The sequence below is a fragment of the Pelodiscus sinensis genome, chromosome 6, assembly GCF_049634645.1.
Source record: "Pelodiscus sinensis isolate JC-2024 chromosome 6, ASM4963464v1, whole genome shotgun sequence".
NCBI lineage: Eukaryota > Metazoa > Chordata > Testudines > Trionychidae > Pelodiscus > Pelodiscus sinensis.
The window spans coordinates 118636956-118652874 of NC_134716.1; the positions used below are offsets into that span (position 1 = coordinate 118636956).

General features: G+C 44.5%; 1 protein-coding gene across 1 annotated transcript; it reads left to right on the forward strand.

Annotated features, from left to right (window-relative positions):
- Positions 1 to 93: 93 nt before the first annotated feature.
- On the forward strand, positions 94 to 11220 carry ATP5F1A (ATP synthase F1 subunit alpha). The gene is made up of 12 exons (XM_006136771.4): positions 94 to 257; positions 1211 to 1289; positions 2939 to 3108; positions 5241 to 5414; positions 5513 to 5679; positions 5854 to 6002; positions 7997 to 8148; positions 8284 to 8508; positions 8626 to 8733; positions 9493 to 9637; positions 10001 to 10151; positions 11001 to 11220. The coding sequence occupies exons 1-12, from the start codon at positions 198 to 200 to the stop codon at positions 11080 to 11082; spliced, it is 1662 nt and encodes a 553-aa protein (XP_006136833.1). The 5' UTR covers positions 94 to 197; the 3' UTR covers positions 11083 to 11220.
- Positions 11221 to 15919: the final 4699 nt, after the last annotated feature.

Consider the following 15919-nt stretch of genomic DNA (forward strand, 5'->3'; position numbering starts at 1 on the left):
AAATCGCTCCGGGGGAGGGGCCGCAAGAAACGCTTCCGGGTCAGGGCCTGCGCGGGTTCGCTTGCGGCGGCTGCAGGGGGCGTGACCTTCCCGCGGAAGGGGCGGGGCGGCGGCGGCCATTTTGTGCAGAGTGTGCAAGGCGCCGGCGGCAGCAGCTGTAGGAGACACCCCCGCGTTCGTCCCCTCAGCCCAGCAAGATGCTCTCAGTCCGCGTGGCCGCCGCGCTCGCCCGCTCGCTGCCCCGGCAGGCCGGCCTGGTGAGAACGCGCCGGGTGCGGGAGAGTCGGGGCGGAGCCGCCGCCGCCATCTTGGAGTCCGGGCCTGGGGTGACATTGAGCGGGACCGGCAGGGGTGGCTGCCAACTCCCCCAGCCTGGGGCCGGGCCCCTCGCTTCCGCCTCTGGACGGTGCTGCGGGGGCTCGGCGCCTGCTGCGGGGAGACGATGTTGGGGGGGCTGGGCGGTCAAGCACAGGGCTGAGCCCCGGTCCCCGTAGCCCTCGGGTGCGTCCCTTTCCCAGGCTGCTCCTTGTGCGCTGGGCGGCCAGCCCCCTTGCGAAGCCGAGGGCTGCTCCCTCCCAGCCCGGAGCAGGCGGCTTGGGAGCCTCGGGGTCTCCGTGCGGGTTGGGGTGGGGCTGCCCGGTATCTCCGAGGCTGCTCCGCCCCAGGCAGTGACCCTGGAACAAGGTGAGCGGGGATGGGGGTAGCTTCCCCAGGCTGACTCTCCTGGCACTAACTTGTGTTAATGGTGTGTTGACGACCCGTCCTCTGGAAGCCTTAGCACTGCTGCGCTTTGTCCAGTCTGCCTTTGTGGTGCTATTGTTGTTGTCCTTTACCCGGACTCGCGCAAAAAATAAAGTTATTACTCCCAACGTGCTGTGCTATCACCTTGCTTAAAGCACTTCTGGAAGGTGTTGCATACTACTACAGCGATAAGACAAGCATAGTTTTAGAATGGCAAATGTGTTAATCAATAGAAGACCTCTATTTCATAGCCTACTTAAGTCAGTGGGACTCTGCACAAGCTATACCTTGGAAGCAACTTGTGACACTTGATAAATTAGCTGTTGTTTCTGTTTGGAAGTCTTGTATATGTGGGTAGCTTTCAAATGTGCTGGTGTCCTTTAAAATATGGCGTCCTTGCATGTTTTACATAGCAACTAGAAACCCAGAAGAAATTTGATTCTTCAAACAATGCTTTTTGCTATTTTAGGTTTCCAGAAATGCCCTGGGTGCAACATTTGTTGCTACAAGGAACATCCATGCCTCCAAAACCAATCTTCAAAAAGTTGGTGAGTCCAAAGAAACATATTAAAATGATACATGCTGTTCATGAATATATACAGGTTCACATCTGCTAACCAAATGTCAGTATTCATAGCAAGTAGAAAGAAGACCTTGCCAAACATGTTCGACACTTCATTTTGTAACAGGGTCTCCCATCTTCTCGTCCTATGGAAGTTTGTTTATATCAAACTAATTTAGAAGTTTCACATCTTCATATCTGTATCTTATTTTTTGAGTGACCCGGTCAATTGTCAATGTTCTGCTCAAACTAGAGGGAGTAGTATAGTAGTCCTAAGCATCAGATCAAGTATACCTTGAACTGGAGGTTGAATTTAGCCATTCTTAAAGAGTACCATGCAGAAGAGCTTCAAAGTAGGTTCCTTTTGGTCAGTATTCATACTAGAACTCATGGCTTTTTCAAGGACTGCTCGTGTCTGACAGTGTCCATGGTCATTGCTTCCCTGCAATATCCTTTGTCTGGTTGGCTCTTTTTTTCAGTAGTTAAGAATATGAGTAGTCAAGTGGTATAAGATCTTTCAGAATGAATGACTTTGTGAAACATAAACATCTTAACAGCATGGGCCTACTTTGTTTACTCTGATATAAGCTCTTGTCCTTAGTTTGGTAGTGCAGCATGACCAAGTTCTAATGGAGGTAAAATACATCCAGATACATAAATCTGGTCTGTTTTTATTTTGTTTTAATACATCTAGATATATCAAGATGAATCTTACCTCCATTAGAACCTGGCTATGTTGCACTGATGAACTAATATCAAAAGCTCATAGATTAAATCTTGCTTTGTTAAAGTCCCTTGTTGTTGTTTGCAAAGCAAGGAAAGATTAAAACAATTAAAATACATTTGAGGTTTTTGTACTTCCATATGCTAATGCAGTATGTTCTTTGAGCTGTGAGTTTTAGGGGAATAATCAATTCTTAAACTATCTTCTGTGGGCTTATTGCTTGGCTTTTTTTGTAAAACTAGTTTCTGCACTTAGAGAAACTTAATATTCAGTTCAAGTGACTACTGTACTAAATCTACAATAATGAATACCATAATACAATAGCTCTTACTTTATTAGCCCAGGTGCTCCCAAAAAGAGCCCCATAGCACCTACTCACCATGTATTGATTAGGAGTGTTGGAGTTTAACTGATTAACCAATAAGCCTCAGCTTATGCGTTATTGTTAAACTCTGCCCTACTCCTGTGGAGGTGGCTTTGCTGTAGGCTCTGCAGTATGAAGCTAATGGAAGCTTTACACGGCTGGGCCCACAGCATGTGTAATGGCTAAAAATCTTAACTTTTAACTATCCATCTCCCTCAATGGGTCTAATTCTAGAATGGCTTTAATTCTTTTTGAACAATTAAGTATTCCCGTTTTAATACATTTAAGCCAGCTTCCTGAATTCATTATACTGCCTTAGAGGCACTGTGCTGTTACTATGACTGGAAATTCTCACTGACATAGAGGAGTAGATAGGACTACCATTGGTGGTTTCTCCCCAGCAAGCAGTTCTAAGGAACATTTTTAATCTATCTTGCATAGTAAATAAGACATAATGGTGCAACTTGAGTGTATTTAATAGTGTACAAGAGCATAGAACTGTGTTAACAAGGTACTGTCCTAGTTTAAAATTTTTCATTCTTATCAGGCACTGCTGAGGTGTCCTCTATTCTTGAGGAACGTATTTTGGGAGCGGACACTTCTGTTGAGCTTGAAGAGACTGGACGTGTGCTATCCATTGGTGATGGTATTGCCCGTGTATATGGCCTTAGAAATGTACAAGCAGAAGAAATGGTGGAATTCTCTTCTGGACTCAAGGTAAACTTCCATACACTCGGACTGAAACAAAGTTTAGTTTTTTCCTCATGACGCAGAAAGTATCAATGGGACTTACAGCACTTACTCAATAAGAGTCTTGGGTATGCTAAAGCATTTATCATCTCGATATGAGTGCAGTGATTATTTTGAGTAACATTTGTGGAGACGAATTGGAATCTGAAAAACATTATGGTTTTAGAGTGGTGGTATAGGCAGTCCCCAGGTTACGTACAAGATAGGGTCTGTAGGTTTGTTCTTAAGTTTAATCTGTATGTAAGTCGGAACTGGCATCCAGATTCAGCCTCTGCTGAAACTGATCAGTTTCAACAGCGGCTGAATCTGGACACCAGTTCCGACTTACATACAGATTCAACTTAAGAACCCCAGGCGTCCCCAAGTCAGCTGCTGCTGAAACTGATCAGTGGCTGATTCCAGGAAGCCCGGGGCAGAGCAACTCTGCCTCTGGCTTCCTGTAGTCAGCCGCTGGTCAGTTTCAGCAGTGGCTGACTTGGGGACGCCTGGGGCAGAGCAGCTGGGGTGCTGCCGGGTTGGTCCAGTAGCCCTGAGAGTGGCGCTGTGGGACCAACCAGCAGTGCCTCAGCTGCTCTACCACAGGCGTCCCGAGAAAAGCCTGGTCTGCTGGGGGGGGGGCTGGGAAGGAGGGGTGCAGTAGCTGAACCCCCCCTCCTTCCCCCCCCCCAAAAGACCAGGGAGACGCGAGCAGCGGGACAGAGATGCGCCACGGTCCTCTGTGTCTCCCTGGTCTGCTGGCGCGCCCCAGCAGACCAGTGAGACGCGGAGGACCCGGGCGGGGGGACTGCCCAGATGCGCCGCGGTCCCCCTGTCCTGGTCCTCTGGCTTTGCTCCCTGGTCTGCTGCTGCGCGCGCCCCCCCCCCCCCTCCCCCCCCTCCAGCCAGCAGACCAGGGAGACACGGAGCAGCTTTTCTTGCCCCGGAGGATGCGGGCAGGGGGACTGCGGTACGTCTGGGCGGTCCTGCCGCCCGTGTCCTCCAGGGCGTGAAGCCCCGTTCGTCAGTGTGGATCTGACGTAAGTTGGATCCGCATAACCCGGGGACTGCCTGTATTTAGTTTCCCTCAGATGTATCACTGTCTTGCTGCTTTAATATTGCTTCGCATTAGTAAGTCTTAAGACGGAAACTAAACACAATAGGCGAACTTGAGGGGCTTCCGTGGTCTCTCTGAGAGTGGCTTTTAGTAAAGGAGTCTATTTGGCCTCGATTTTTACTGTACAGTGCATAGTAATTAGCTGGATTTTGTATTCTGGAGTTGTCAATCCAGTATGAACAAAGCAGTAAGCTGGGTATGTTTTGCTATTTGCAGCACCTGTGAGGTGCTTGGTTAGTCACTCCCAGTATCCTAGAAACTAAGGGACTTGTTTTCTATATGGCTCTTCTCCTCTTCCCCCCCCCCCCCCCCCAAAAAAAATAATGGGAGGGGACTAACTTTATACTAGAAGCTTATGCCTACAATTTCAGCCAATGAGAGAGCTTTTAATGTAGCTAGATATGAGTAGGGTTGTCAAATTGTGTTTCATTAGCTAATCAAGTAATCGATGGAATTTCCATTGACTATTTCATTAATCAGCAAGGGCGTTTCTGCTTTGAAATGTAGCAAGAGCCTGCCTGGCTCTTTCAAAGGCGGAAATGCCACACAGTGGGGACTCTTCTACATTTCAAAGGTAGAACACTGCTTTTAAGCCAGCTCCCCCCCCAGCACCTGCTCTTTTCTGCCTCTTTCTGATAGCAGCAGCAAGGGGGGGCAAGTGATTAGTCGACTAGTGTCAACTATCCGATAAGCAAAAGCTTATCGGATAGTCGATTAGTTGCTTGCATCCCTAGTTGGGGTGGTTTTCCAATGTGCATTGTCTTGTCATTAATTTCATCATGCCTCTAGAAATTCTTCTCCCTCTAGACACACATTTACTATAGGTGCACAGCCTCAGTTTTTGCTGTGGCAACTCCATCTGCGAGGAGTTGAACAGTCGTGTGTAAGCATGTTACTGTTCAAAATCTTTTTAATTTTTCATAATTCTCTTACTATGTTTAAACTAGATATTAACTGACTTCTTGGCTGCATTGTTACTCTATAAAGGCATCACCTCTCTCTTTAGGGTATGTCCCTGAACTTGGAACCTGACAACGTTGGTGTTGTCGTGTTTGGTAATGACAGACTGATTAAGGAGGGGGACATTGTGAAGAGAACCGGTGCCATTGTGGATGTTCCAGTTGGTGTTGAGCTGTTGGGCCGTGTCGTAGATGCACTGGGTAATACCATTGATGGAAAGGTAAATGTGGCAAATAAATATTGTCTCTTGGCTTACGTAGTGACAAATGCTTTATGAATAGCTGCAAAATCTTTTTTTTTCTCTCCCCCCCCCCCAAGGGTCCAATTACTTCTAAGACACGTAGGAGAGTTGGTCTAAAAGCTCCTGGGATCATTCCCAGAATCTCTGTGCGTGAGCCCATGCAAACTGGCATCAAGGCTGTGGATAGTTTAGTACCTATTGGTCGTGGCCAGCGTGAATTGATCATTGGTGACAGACAAACTGGGTAAGCAGTCTGGGTCTTCTGAAACTTTTTATTTAATATAAGTTGCTAGGGAGCTGTCTCTTAACGAAGAAAGGTGTGAATGTACAAAGCTAATCTGTAGAAGTGCGGGGAAGAAAACAAAGTAACTTTTAGACCATTTACCCATCTGAATTAACACTTTCTATTACTTTGCAGCAAAACTTCAATTGCTATTGACACAATCATCAACCAAAAACGATTTAATGAGGGAACTGATGAGAAAAAGAAACTGTACTGTATATATGTGGCAATTGGTCAGAAGAGATCTACTGTTGCTCAACTGGTGAAGAGGCTTACTGATGCAGGTATAAACAATTGGAGAGAACACTGGAATTCTTTAAGTTAAATTGTCTTTCCAGTTACACTAATACTTCTGTGCATTTAATGAGTTGGCCCATGCAACTTGATTAATGTAAACATGTTTATCATGGGAGTATACAAATCTCCTCGAGCAAACTCCTGAATCTGACATGCAAGAAAAGAACCAGACTGACTTCAGATAAGATCCCAGACTTTTTTTCTTCTGGACTTTCAGTGGATAAAAAATACCTGCTAGCAGAACATAGGTGTTTTTATTTATTTATTTATTTAGGAAGCTGGTGAGGCAAACGTGGAGCCTGATGGTACTCATGTTTGGGTGGCTGTTCAGAGTAGGGCTACGCTATTGATAGCTGTACCTGGAAAATGTGGATTGGACGCTTGATAAAGTAGAGAAATCACTTCTCTATTTCATGTTCTGAGTTTGCACAGAATGAGGCATTTTAAAAGTCTAATGACAGATGAGGTTGAAGAAGACTCCTTAACTGTACTCATGGTTAGTAACTATAATTGCAGCTCAAAAAGGTTGGGTTTTTTTTTGCCTTATCTCTGTTTTTGAATTCAGTAGTCTTTGGCTGCTATTTGAAAATACCTGATGCTTGCCATAGAGCTGTACTGGTGTCTACTTCTAACCAGTGTCTATTTCTAACCGGAGGCAAGAGCAGATGAATTCTGATATGGTGTGGTGGTGGTCTAATGTGTTGTAATTATATGGAACAAAGCGCATTGTTACTACAGTAAAACTCCATTAATCCGGCATCCAGTGCTCTGGGACTCCTGATGGTCCGGCACCATCAGGAACCCGGAACTCCTGGGGCAGCTGGACAGGCTTCCCCCATTCAGCTGCTGCTGAAACTGACCAGCAGCTGAATCGGGGAAGCTGGGAGCAGAGCAGCTGGGGTGCTGCCGGATTGGTCTCATAGTGCTGCCCCTCGGGGCTGCAGGACCAACCAGGCAGCACTCCAGCTGCTCTGCCCCAGGTGTCCCCAAGAGCATCTGGGGTGCTGCTGGGTTGGTCCCGCAGCCCCGAGGGGCAGCGTTATGGGACCAACTGGGCAGTACCCCAGCTGCTCTGTCCCAGGCATCCCTAAGAGCAGCTGGAATGCTGCTGGGTTGGTGCCGTAGCGCTGCCCCTCGGTGCTGCGGGACCAACCTGGCAGCACCCCAGCTGCTCTATTGCAGGCATCCCCAATTCAGCTGCTGCTGAAACTGACCAGCAGCAGCTGAATCAGGGACACCTGGGGCAGAGCCAGACCATCATAAGGGGGGGCTATGAGGGGTCTGGGGTGGCATCCCCTCCCACCCCACTCCAGACTCCTCATAGCCCCCCTTCTGATAGTCCGTCATATCTGATAATCCAGCACCCCCAGGTCCTAAAGGTGCCGGATTATCGGAAGTTTACTGTACAACTCCTTGCAGAACATGAGAAACAGTGTTGCCTTGGAATTGTCTAAAGGAGCGATTACTCTTATGCCTATTTTAAGCAGTCTGTATAATATCATAGCAGCAGCTTCATTATCAAGCTTAATTATTATTTAATCTCCTTGTTGGCAGACCAAAACAGTGTCTGAATTAGTGACGAGACTTAAACCTGTTACAATAGCTATGATCTAGGATTTTCTTTTCCTTTATCCAGAGGAAAATAAGCTCTGTGCATCTTCAAGATGTAGGCCAAAGATTTTGCTTTTTGATCTATGTATCTTAGTTTAAGATTACTTTAAGCTGTAGTTAATGCCACATGTAATCATTTGTCAATGCCGTCCTTAAAGAACCCTATCCTGATGTGACCTCTCATTCATTTTTATGTCCACTAGAGTAGTAACTGTTTGGCAAATAAAAGGACAATTCAGTTACTGACTCTCCAATTGGGGAATTTGTTGCTGAAAATTTTCCAATGGGGTTTGTTACCTAAAGAAGTTTAATTGGGTTTTTAAATAAAATAACACTTACCAATAACAGTCTAAAAAAAATCTCTCTTCAGATGCCATGAAGTACACTATTGTGGTTTCTGCAACAGCATCAGATGCTGCTCCCCTTCAGTATCTGGCTCCTTATTCTGGTTGTTCCATGGGAGAATATTTCCGAGACAATGGGAAACATGCTCTCATCATTTATGATGACTTATCCAAACAGGTAAAATGAAATGGTTAACTTCCCAAAGCTGTTATATATTTTTTTAAATACTGGAATCTAAACAGACTTACACTTAAACTTGTCATTTAAAAAAAAACCAAAACTGCTAAAGCCTTTTTCCTTATTTTTATACAGGCTGTTGCCTACCGTCAGATGTCTCTTCTGCTGCGACGTCCACCTGGTCGTGAGGCCTACCCTGGTGATGTGTTCTACCTGCACTCTCGTCTCTTGGAGAGAGCAGCCAAAATGAATGACTCCTTTGGAGGTGGCTCCTTAACTGCCCTTCCTGTCATTGAGACTCAGGCTGGTGATGTGTCAGCGTACATTCCAACTAATGTCATCTCCATCACTGATGGACAGGTGGGATTTAGGGATATTGTGTGCTGGTATAACTAAATGATCTAATAAGTAGTTATATATATTCACTTTAAAAAGTCTATTAGTATGTAGATAGAAACTCCAGAAGTCTCTTTACAGATCTTCTTGGAAACTGAACTGTTCTACAAAGGCATCCGTCCAGCCATCAATGTTGGGCTGTCTGTTTCCCGTGTGGGTTCTGCTGCCCAGACCAGAGCCATGAAGCAGGTGAGCATAAAATAACTTGCTGTCTTAAAACCCGAGGCTGTGGACTCTTCCTCTTGGTCCTGTCCTGTACTTATCTGCATTTCATCTTGCTAGGGATTAATGGTAAATTCTCTTTTAAAAAAAAAAAAAAAAAAAAAAACTCAGGAAACAGGCCTCAGGATTCTGTGTTTTGTAAATATTGGTTGACTTATAGGAAGCCCCCTTCAGTTGAGACAATGAAATCAAAGTGTCAAACTATTTATCTCTGTTGAATCCAGACCTGATCAGATTTGTGGTAATTTATAATCTAAATATGAAAGGAGTTAATACTAGCTTTAATGTAAATAAGGAAATTGCTCTCCTCTTAAGAGTTTACTTTAGGAAATGGAACTAGACTGCATACTGAACTTCTGTTTGCCTTCTTGCTGTTCTTGGATCTGGTTGTAGTTGTATCCTCACAGCATTATGCTGCTTTTTGCTTGAAATTCCTTTTCTAATTGTCACTTGATCCCTCTAAAATTTCTCCTTGTCCTGAACACTACATTCTGTCTTAGAGGAAGATCTTCAGTTACATTGTGCCAAACCCATCTTTAGGACACTAGCAGCAAAGATTAATTTGTTTTGAACAAGTGTTCCATCCAAAAGTGAATTTAATAAACGTCATATGGACATGAAGTTAACCTATGTTGCCTTGCTAGCTTTCTAAAAAAGATAAACTAGGAATTTTAGCCACTTGCAAAATGGGGTATAAAATCAAATGTAGCAACTTCTTATATTTAGGTGGCTGGTACCATGAAGCTGGAATTGGCTCAGTATCGTGAAGTAGCTGCTTTTGCTCAATTTGGATCTGATTTGGATGCTGCTACTCAACAGCTGCTGAATCGTGGTGTGCGTCTGACAGAGCTTCTCAAACAAGGACAGTATGGTGAGTTTCCTGTCTTTATACAACATGTAAACAGCTGGGTAAGAAACAAGACTGGGCACATAGTAAGGTCAGACTAGCTGCAGCTGAAATACTTCAGAGATACGAAGGACTGATCAGCCAGGAATCAGTCACCATCATTTGTTGGTGGCCTAGCAACACCAAATCAGAACCCTAACTCTGACTGCCAGTTAGGTCAGCTTCTGTGACTCCACCTGCAAAAACGTGAACACTGCATTCTGCACATAAAGCTGTAGCAGTCTTCGTTAGTTCAGTCCTCTTGTCAAAAAATATACAGAGTTTTCCAAGGTCTCTAACTCTGAGGTGGGAAATACAGATTGGCTAATGCCACCCTCTTCTGTGCAGCTCCTATGGCTATTGAGGAACAGGTTGCAGTCATCTATGCTGGTGTAAGAGGTCACTTGGACAAACTGGAACCCAGCAAAATCACCAAATTTGAGAGTGCTTTCCTAGCCCACGTTCTAAGCCAGCACCAGGCCCTTCTCACCACAATCAGGTATGTTAGCACTTTAAAATAAAGTCTGGAGCATAAGTACTCCTGGCTCTTCCGGGTTGCAGTCTACTTGCCATGGGCGAGTAGATTGCATTATTTGTCAAGCCCTGCTTATTGGTATGTAACAGTGAACACTTAAGCATTGACATTTGATTTATAATTGTGTAGTAACTTTTTTTAGTGTTCAACCCTTCAGGGTTTGGTTTTTGTGTTGTGGTTTTCCTTTTTTGGAAGCAGAGGGCTCCATCCTTTTTTATGCTAAGATCACTTCCTGAATTTAAGGGCAGCCCAAGAGCAGTAGTGGTGTGGGTCTAGGGCAGACATAAAGCGTACAGATTGCGCTCTCCTGGGATACTTGCCAAGATTGACCAGTCAATCTTGATCAACTGGTTATCATTTGATTTGAAGGATTGTGATGGGAGGCACAGTCTGGTCTTCAAAGCATTTCTGAAGCATGTTGGGTTATCTTTAAGTAGAAGTCACAGGCAACAAACTTCATTTAACCTAGATACTGAATTTATGCCCAAGTGTGGGGTTTTTTGTTACCACAACTCAAGTTTGCTGGGGGTCTTACATTATTTTACTGAAGCATACTACTTTCAGTAGTATGCTCTAAAGTACAACTCAATGTCTTACCCTTGCATTTCTGTTCACTCATTTGCTAACCTACAACAGGTTGACTCATCTTCCCTCCCGCGTCCCCCTCCCCCGCCCCCACACACACTTTTTCGTTATCTACAATCTTGCAAGCATTTTTAAGGGGTGGGTTAGATTATTATGTAACGTACGCTATTATTGGATCTGAAGTGTAATTCATGCCTCTTTTTTTTTTTATTTTAACCCTTCTATTAGGACTGATGGGAAGATATCTGAAGAAACAGAAGCTAAGCTGAAAGAAACAGTCACAAACTTCTTGGCTACTTTTGAAGCATAAACTCTTTACAGTTCTAAACTGCCAGACTGTTTGTCACTGCTAATTCTATGTCTCGAACTCCATTCTTCGAAGTTTAAAGTATGTGTGACTTGACTCTGTACAGATATCTCATTGAGAATAAAAGGTTCTATGTAAAAAGCTCTTGATACTCAAAGCATCAGTTATACGATCTGGATATTTTAAGAGTGTATAAAGCAACACTATTTAACAAATTATAAAACTCCCTAAATTTTCCTACTCAGTGAAGTGCTATATATAATTCTGAAAAGCATGTGGAAAATGTAAAGCTCAAAATTCGTCATTCTGTTCAGATCACATTTTACTTAAGCTACATCCACACTGTCCACTTCTCAAAAAAAAGTGGTCTTCTTTCGAAAAAGCCAAAGTGAATAATGTAACTAGTCAATATACGATACGCCAACTACTTGCAGTGTCTCTCCTGTTGACCTGGCGCAGTGTAAACTCTCTCTTCTTAGCTGGGTTAGAGCAATGGAATAGACTGGAGAGTAATTTGCAGTAGATTGACAGGTTTCCCTAAATCCACTAAATGAACTGATTGCTGGTGCATTAATTTCTAGAGAGCATCTATTCCAGCTATAATATAAATGTAGCCTTAGTCTACAAGTGTTTTTTCTAGTAATGAGAATTGACAGTCTACAAGCTAATCTGAGGCCTTTCTGGCTCACTTGTTCATTCTGGGTACAGAATCTGTTCCAATTGACAACTCAGTTACCTGGTGGCAGATACCCAGATCATGACAAATACTGGGAAGCACTAAACTTCTATAGCTGTACTGGCTCTGCTTGGTTAAGTATCTGCTCAATGTGTGTGTTGGGAACCTGGTGAAGGGTGCACTGAGTTAGGTCTGTCTAGGAATCAAGTATGGAGTTGTTAATTTCCTGATCATAACCCCACTTCACAATCCTCTACTTTTTACTAGTAACCAAAAGCCTGAATGCAGAGTTTGCAGGCTGAAAATTTTATCAACCCTTGCGTTAATGCATACTCTTCAGGGCACTTCCCAGAACAAATGGCTTCTGAAAATATCCAATTCCCTAATATAGAAAGAGGGGTAAAGAACTGTTCTTCAACATTGCATGTGAAAGTCCCAGGTCCTACTTGTCCCATAACTCTTAACTGAAATTAAGGGGTGAGGGAGACGTTTCAGGAGAGTAATTTTTGCTGTCTCTTGCACAATGTATTGAAAACTTGTTCTTTTGTTAATTGCTTCTTGCACTGACATTAGCAATTTCTAGTGCTTGAGGTACAGGACACACAACATGTACATACTTCCACCTTGAAAAGCTTCAGCTGGCTAATCTCGTATTGAGTTTTGACAAGATTCTGCGGTCACTCGTGAGGAAACACGAATTAAACTGGGATGATTGTTCTTAAGACTGCTATATCTGTCTGGTTCTACTTGAGTGCCTCATTGGTGTGTGGGATAAGGCTTAGAAGAAGGGTGAGAGTCTGAATTGCAAGGGGTTGGACAGACAGCGAGCAGCTGAGTGGACAGGACCCCCACCCTCTCCTGCCTCCTCTCTTCTCCTCTCCCCCCCCCCCCCCCCCCCACACCCATGCTCTTCTGATGACATCACTCCTCAGTCCTGAAGGGAGGGGTTGCTGTATGGGAAGCTGCTCCCTCCCCCTCCATCTATCCAACCCCCCATGCAGCGAGCCCCTACCAACTATGCCTGCTCTATTTTCCCCCTGTGCCTGGACTTCTAGTTCAGCCCCCGTGTCTAGGCTGGCAAGCTTTTCCGCAAAAGCCAGCTGTCTACACTGTCCGCTTGAATTTCTGCAAGAACACTGACTTCCTACTGTCTGAAATCAGTGCTGCTTGCGGAAATATGCTGCTCCCGTTTGCGCAAAAGGGCTTTTGTGCAAAAGGGCCAGTGTAGACAGCTCAGATTTGTTTTGTGCAAAAAAGCCCCGATTGCGAAAATGGCAATCGGGGCTTTTTTGCGCAAAAGCGTATCTAGATTGGCACGGATGCTTTTCCGCAAAAAGTGCTTTTGCGGAAAAGCGTCCATGTCAATCTAGGCACTCTTTTCCGCAAATGTTTTTAACGGAAAACTTTTCCGTTAAAAGCATTTGTGGAAAATCATGCCAGTCTAGACATAGCCGTTGAGTCCACGTACCTTCACTTGGGCTTCTCTGCACCCAGAACACTCAAAGTTCCTGGATGTCCCAGCAAGCTGCTTCCTATGCAGAGCGATGGTGCTCTGAAGGAAGGTTGTGCTCTCTCATTGTGCAAATATGCAGAATTTAACTTGGTTATAGTGCAGAATTCCTTCAGGAATAACTCAGAACCTGCAGAAGCAGGCGAACACACAAGCAGACTTAAGTATTTGCACAGCGAGAGCTTAAATACACCATAAATCACTCTTGGTAACCACACTCCAACTCCTCTCAGCTTGTGGTTTCTGAGCAAATTGCAGGAGAAGCAATATTTTATCCACAAAACGATTACATAAAATCAGCAGCTTTTTAATAGGATGGTTATCATGCATTCAAGCCAGCTTACATGCAATTTTCAGATATATGGTGCTTTTTGTGCATGTTATAAAAATGATCTTAATGAACATTCTTCAACTTCTGGGAAAAAATATAACTGGAAACACAGTATATATCAGCCACCAGACTCTTCATTGGTTCTGTTGAAAAAAATCCTCTTGTAATAGCGTTTGTAAGTCAAACCTCTCTAAAGAGGGATCATCATAGATGTTCCAGGACCACAGCATCCTCATAGCTGGTGACTGGGAGCCCTGCTGGTTGGCTGGGCTGCCCAGCTGTGCTGGGAGTATAGCACACCCCAGCAGGGGAAGTGGGGCTGTCAGTGGGCTCTGACAGCTGGGCTGGGGACGGTAGCAGGGGGGCCAGAAATGACTTCCCCTGGTCTGGCAAAATCCCTCATTGGGGATGGGTCAGGTCTATCCTGTACACTTGAGACAAAACTACAGACGTGTGTGTGAATTACAATAGCTAGCAATTAAAAAAATTCAGATACTACTGTGTGAGAGTCAGCAGTGCAGGGGCAGCAGCCATCTCCTCAGGAGCAAGGCTGCAGGTGTGCACTGGCTCCTGGGGAACCAGCTGTTCCCATGCTACTGCTGCCTCTGTACTGATAGAGAGGCAGCAGTATGGGGCAGGAGCCAGCTGCTGCCCCACGTTTCAGGTGCATGTAACCACTGAGATTTTCAGCAATTACATGGTTACCCGATTACTCACTTAACATCCCTAGTCTGGTATATAGCAAGAGTGGGGACTAGGGGAAGAGCTTGACCCTTTCTTGAATTCTAATGTTGTCTACCATTGGCACACCTTCCAACAAGTGTAAATTATGTTTCCTTCTGGAGATGGTGAGCGCCCCATGTAAAGTAGGCACTTAGGCTACATCTACACTGCAACATTATTTTGGGATACCAGAGTATACTGCATCTTAACAGCAAGCTCGTTATTTTAGGCTCACTATTCTGACGTCCCTGTAAACCTCATTCCATGAGGAGTAAAGGACGTTTTGGAATAGCGGGTTATTTATTACTAAATAAGCTATTCTGAAATAAGATTCGTAGTTTGCGTTGCTCAAATTGTGTATCTTATTTTGAACTATGGTGTAGTGTAAATGTAGCCTAAGAGAGAGTGGAAAAATGTAAGGATTTCTGGAAGGTTAACTGGAAAGTGAAGTGACATGCTTTGACCACAGGATGGTGCTAGATAATTAACAATGCTGTTTATCATGGAGGTGTACTGGGTAGGAAGAACCTGTTAGAAACAAGATTGCTGAAAACCATGTGGTGACAGCCGCGATTCACAAATTGAGGGTTCTGTCTTTTGTTTACACAGAGATGTTCATGCTCTCTCTGGATCCTGGTATATAATCTTGAGCACCTGTTGCGTAGGGAGTGCTTGAACTTAGACATCCAAAAACTGAAGGACACTTCTATAAGGCTAATCATAAAACCCAGTACACATTAGACCAGACTTAACCCTGGGAATCAAAAACTGCTGAAGTGCAAACTATTTTTATCTGTGCAGTAGATGAGATTTCACCACACTTCAGGAACCTTGAGAAGTGCTCTAGATTAGGAGCCTTCTAGAACCTCCTTAGCTGAATAGGGCCTTGAACACTGTGCATCTACCACTCTTAAAGGGATAGTAACTGCCATCAATAAGGTTACAAAGCAATTTCCATTACAAGCTCCTGGGCTACGTCTACATTGGCATGATTTTCCGGAAATGCTTTTAGTGGAAAAGTTTTCCGTTAAAAGCATTTTCAGAAAAGCGCATCTAGATTGGCAGGACGCTTTTCCGGAAAAGCGTCCGTGGCCAATCTAGACGCGCTTTTCCGCAAAAAAGCCCCAATCGCCATTTTCGTGATCGGGGCTTTTTTGTGGAAAACAAATCTCTGCTGTCTACACTGGCCCTTTTGCGCAAAAGTTTTTTGGAAAAAGAATTTTGCCCGAACGGGAGCAGCATAGTATTTCCGCAAAAGCACTGACAATCTTACATGAGATCGTCAGTGCTTTTGTGGAAATTCAAGCAGCCAATGTAGACAGCTGGCAAGTTTTTCCGCAAAAGCAGATGATTTTGCGGAAAAACTTGCCAATCTAGACACAGCCCTGTTGTATTTGGCAGAGTTCTCCAGAACACAGTGTAAATGTCCTCAGCAAATGCATTGTTTGCCAAATGGTTTCCTCTTGGTTCAGTAAAGGGAAAGATAAATAGTCCTTCACCCCTCCTCTGTGTGAAAGTGCCCTTGGAGGCTGATCTCAGACATGTTCTGAAGAGCCCCTTGTTAAAGTATTGACAGTACATCACTGTGGATTTTAAGTGG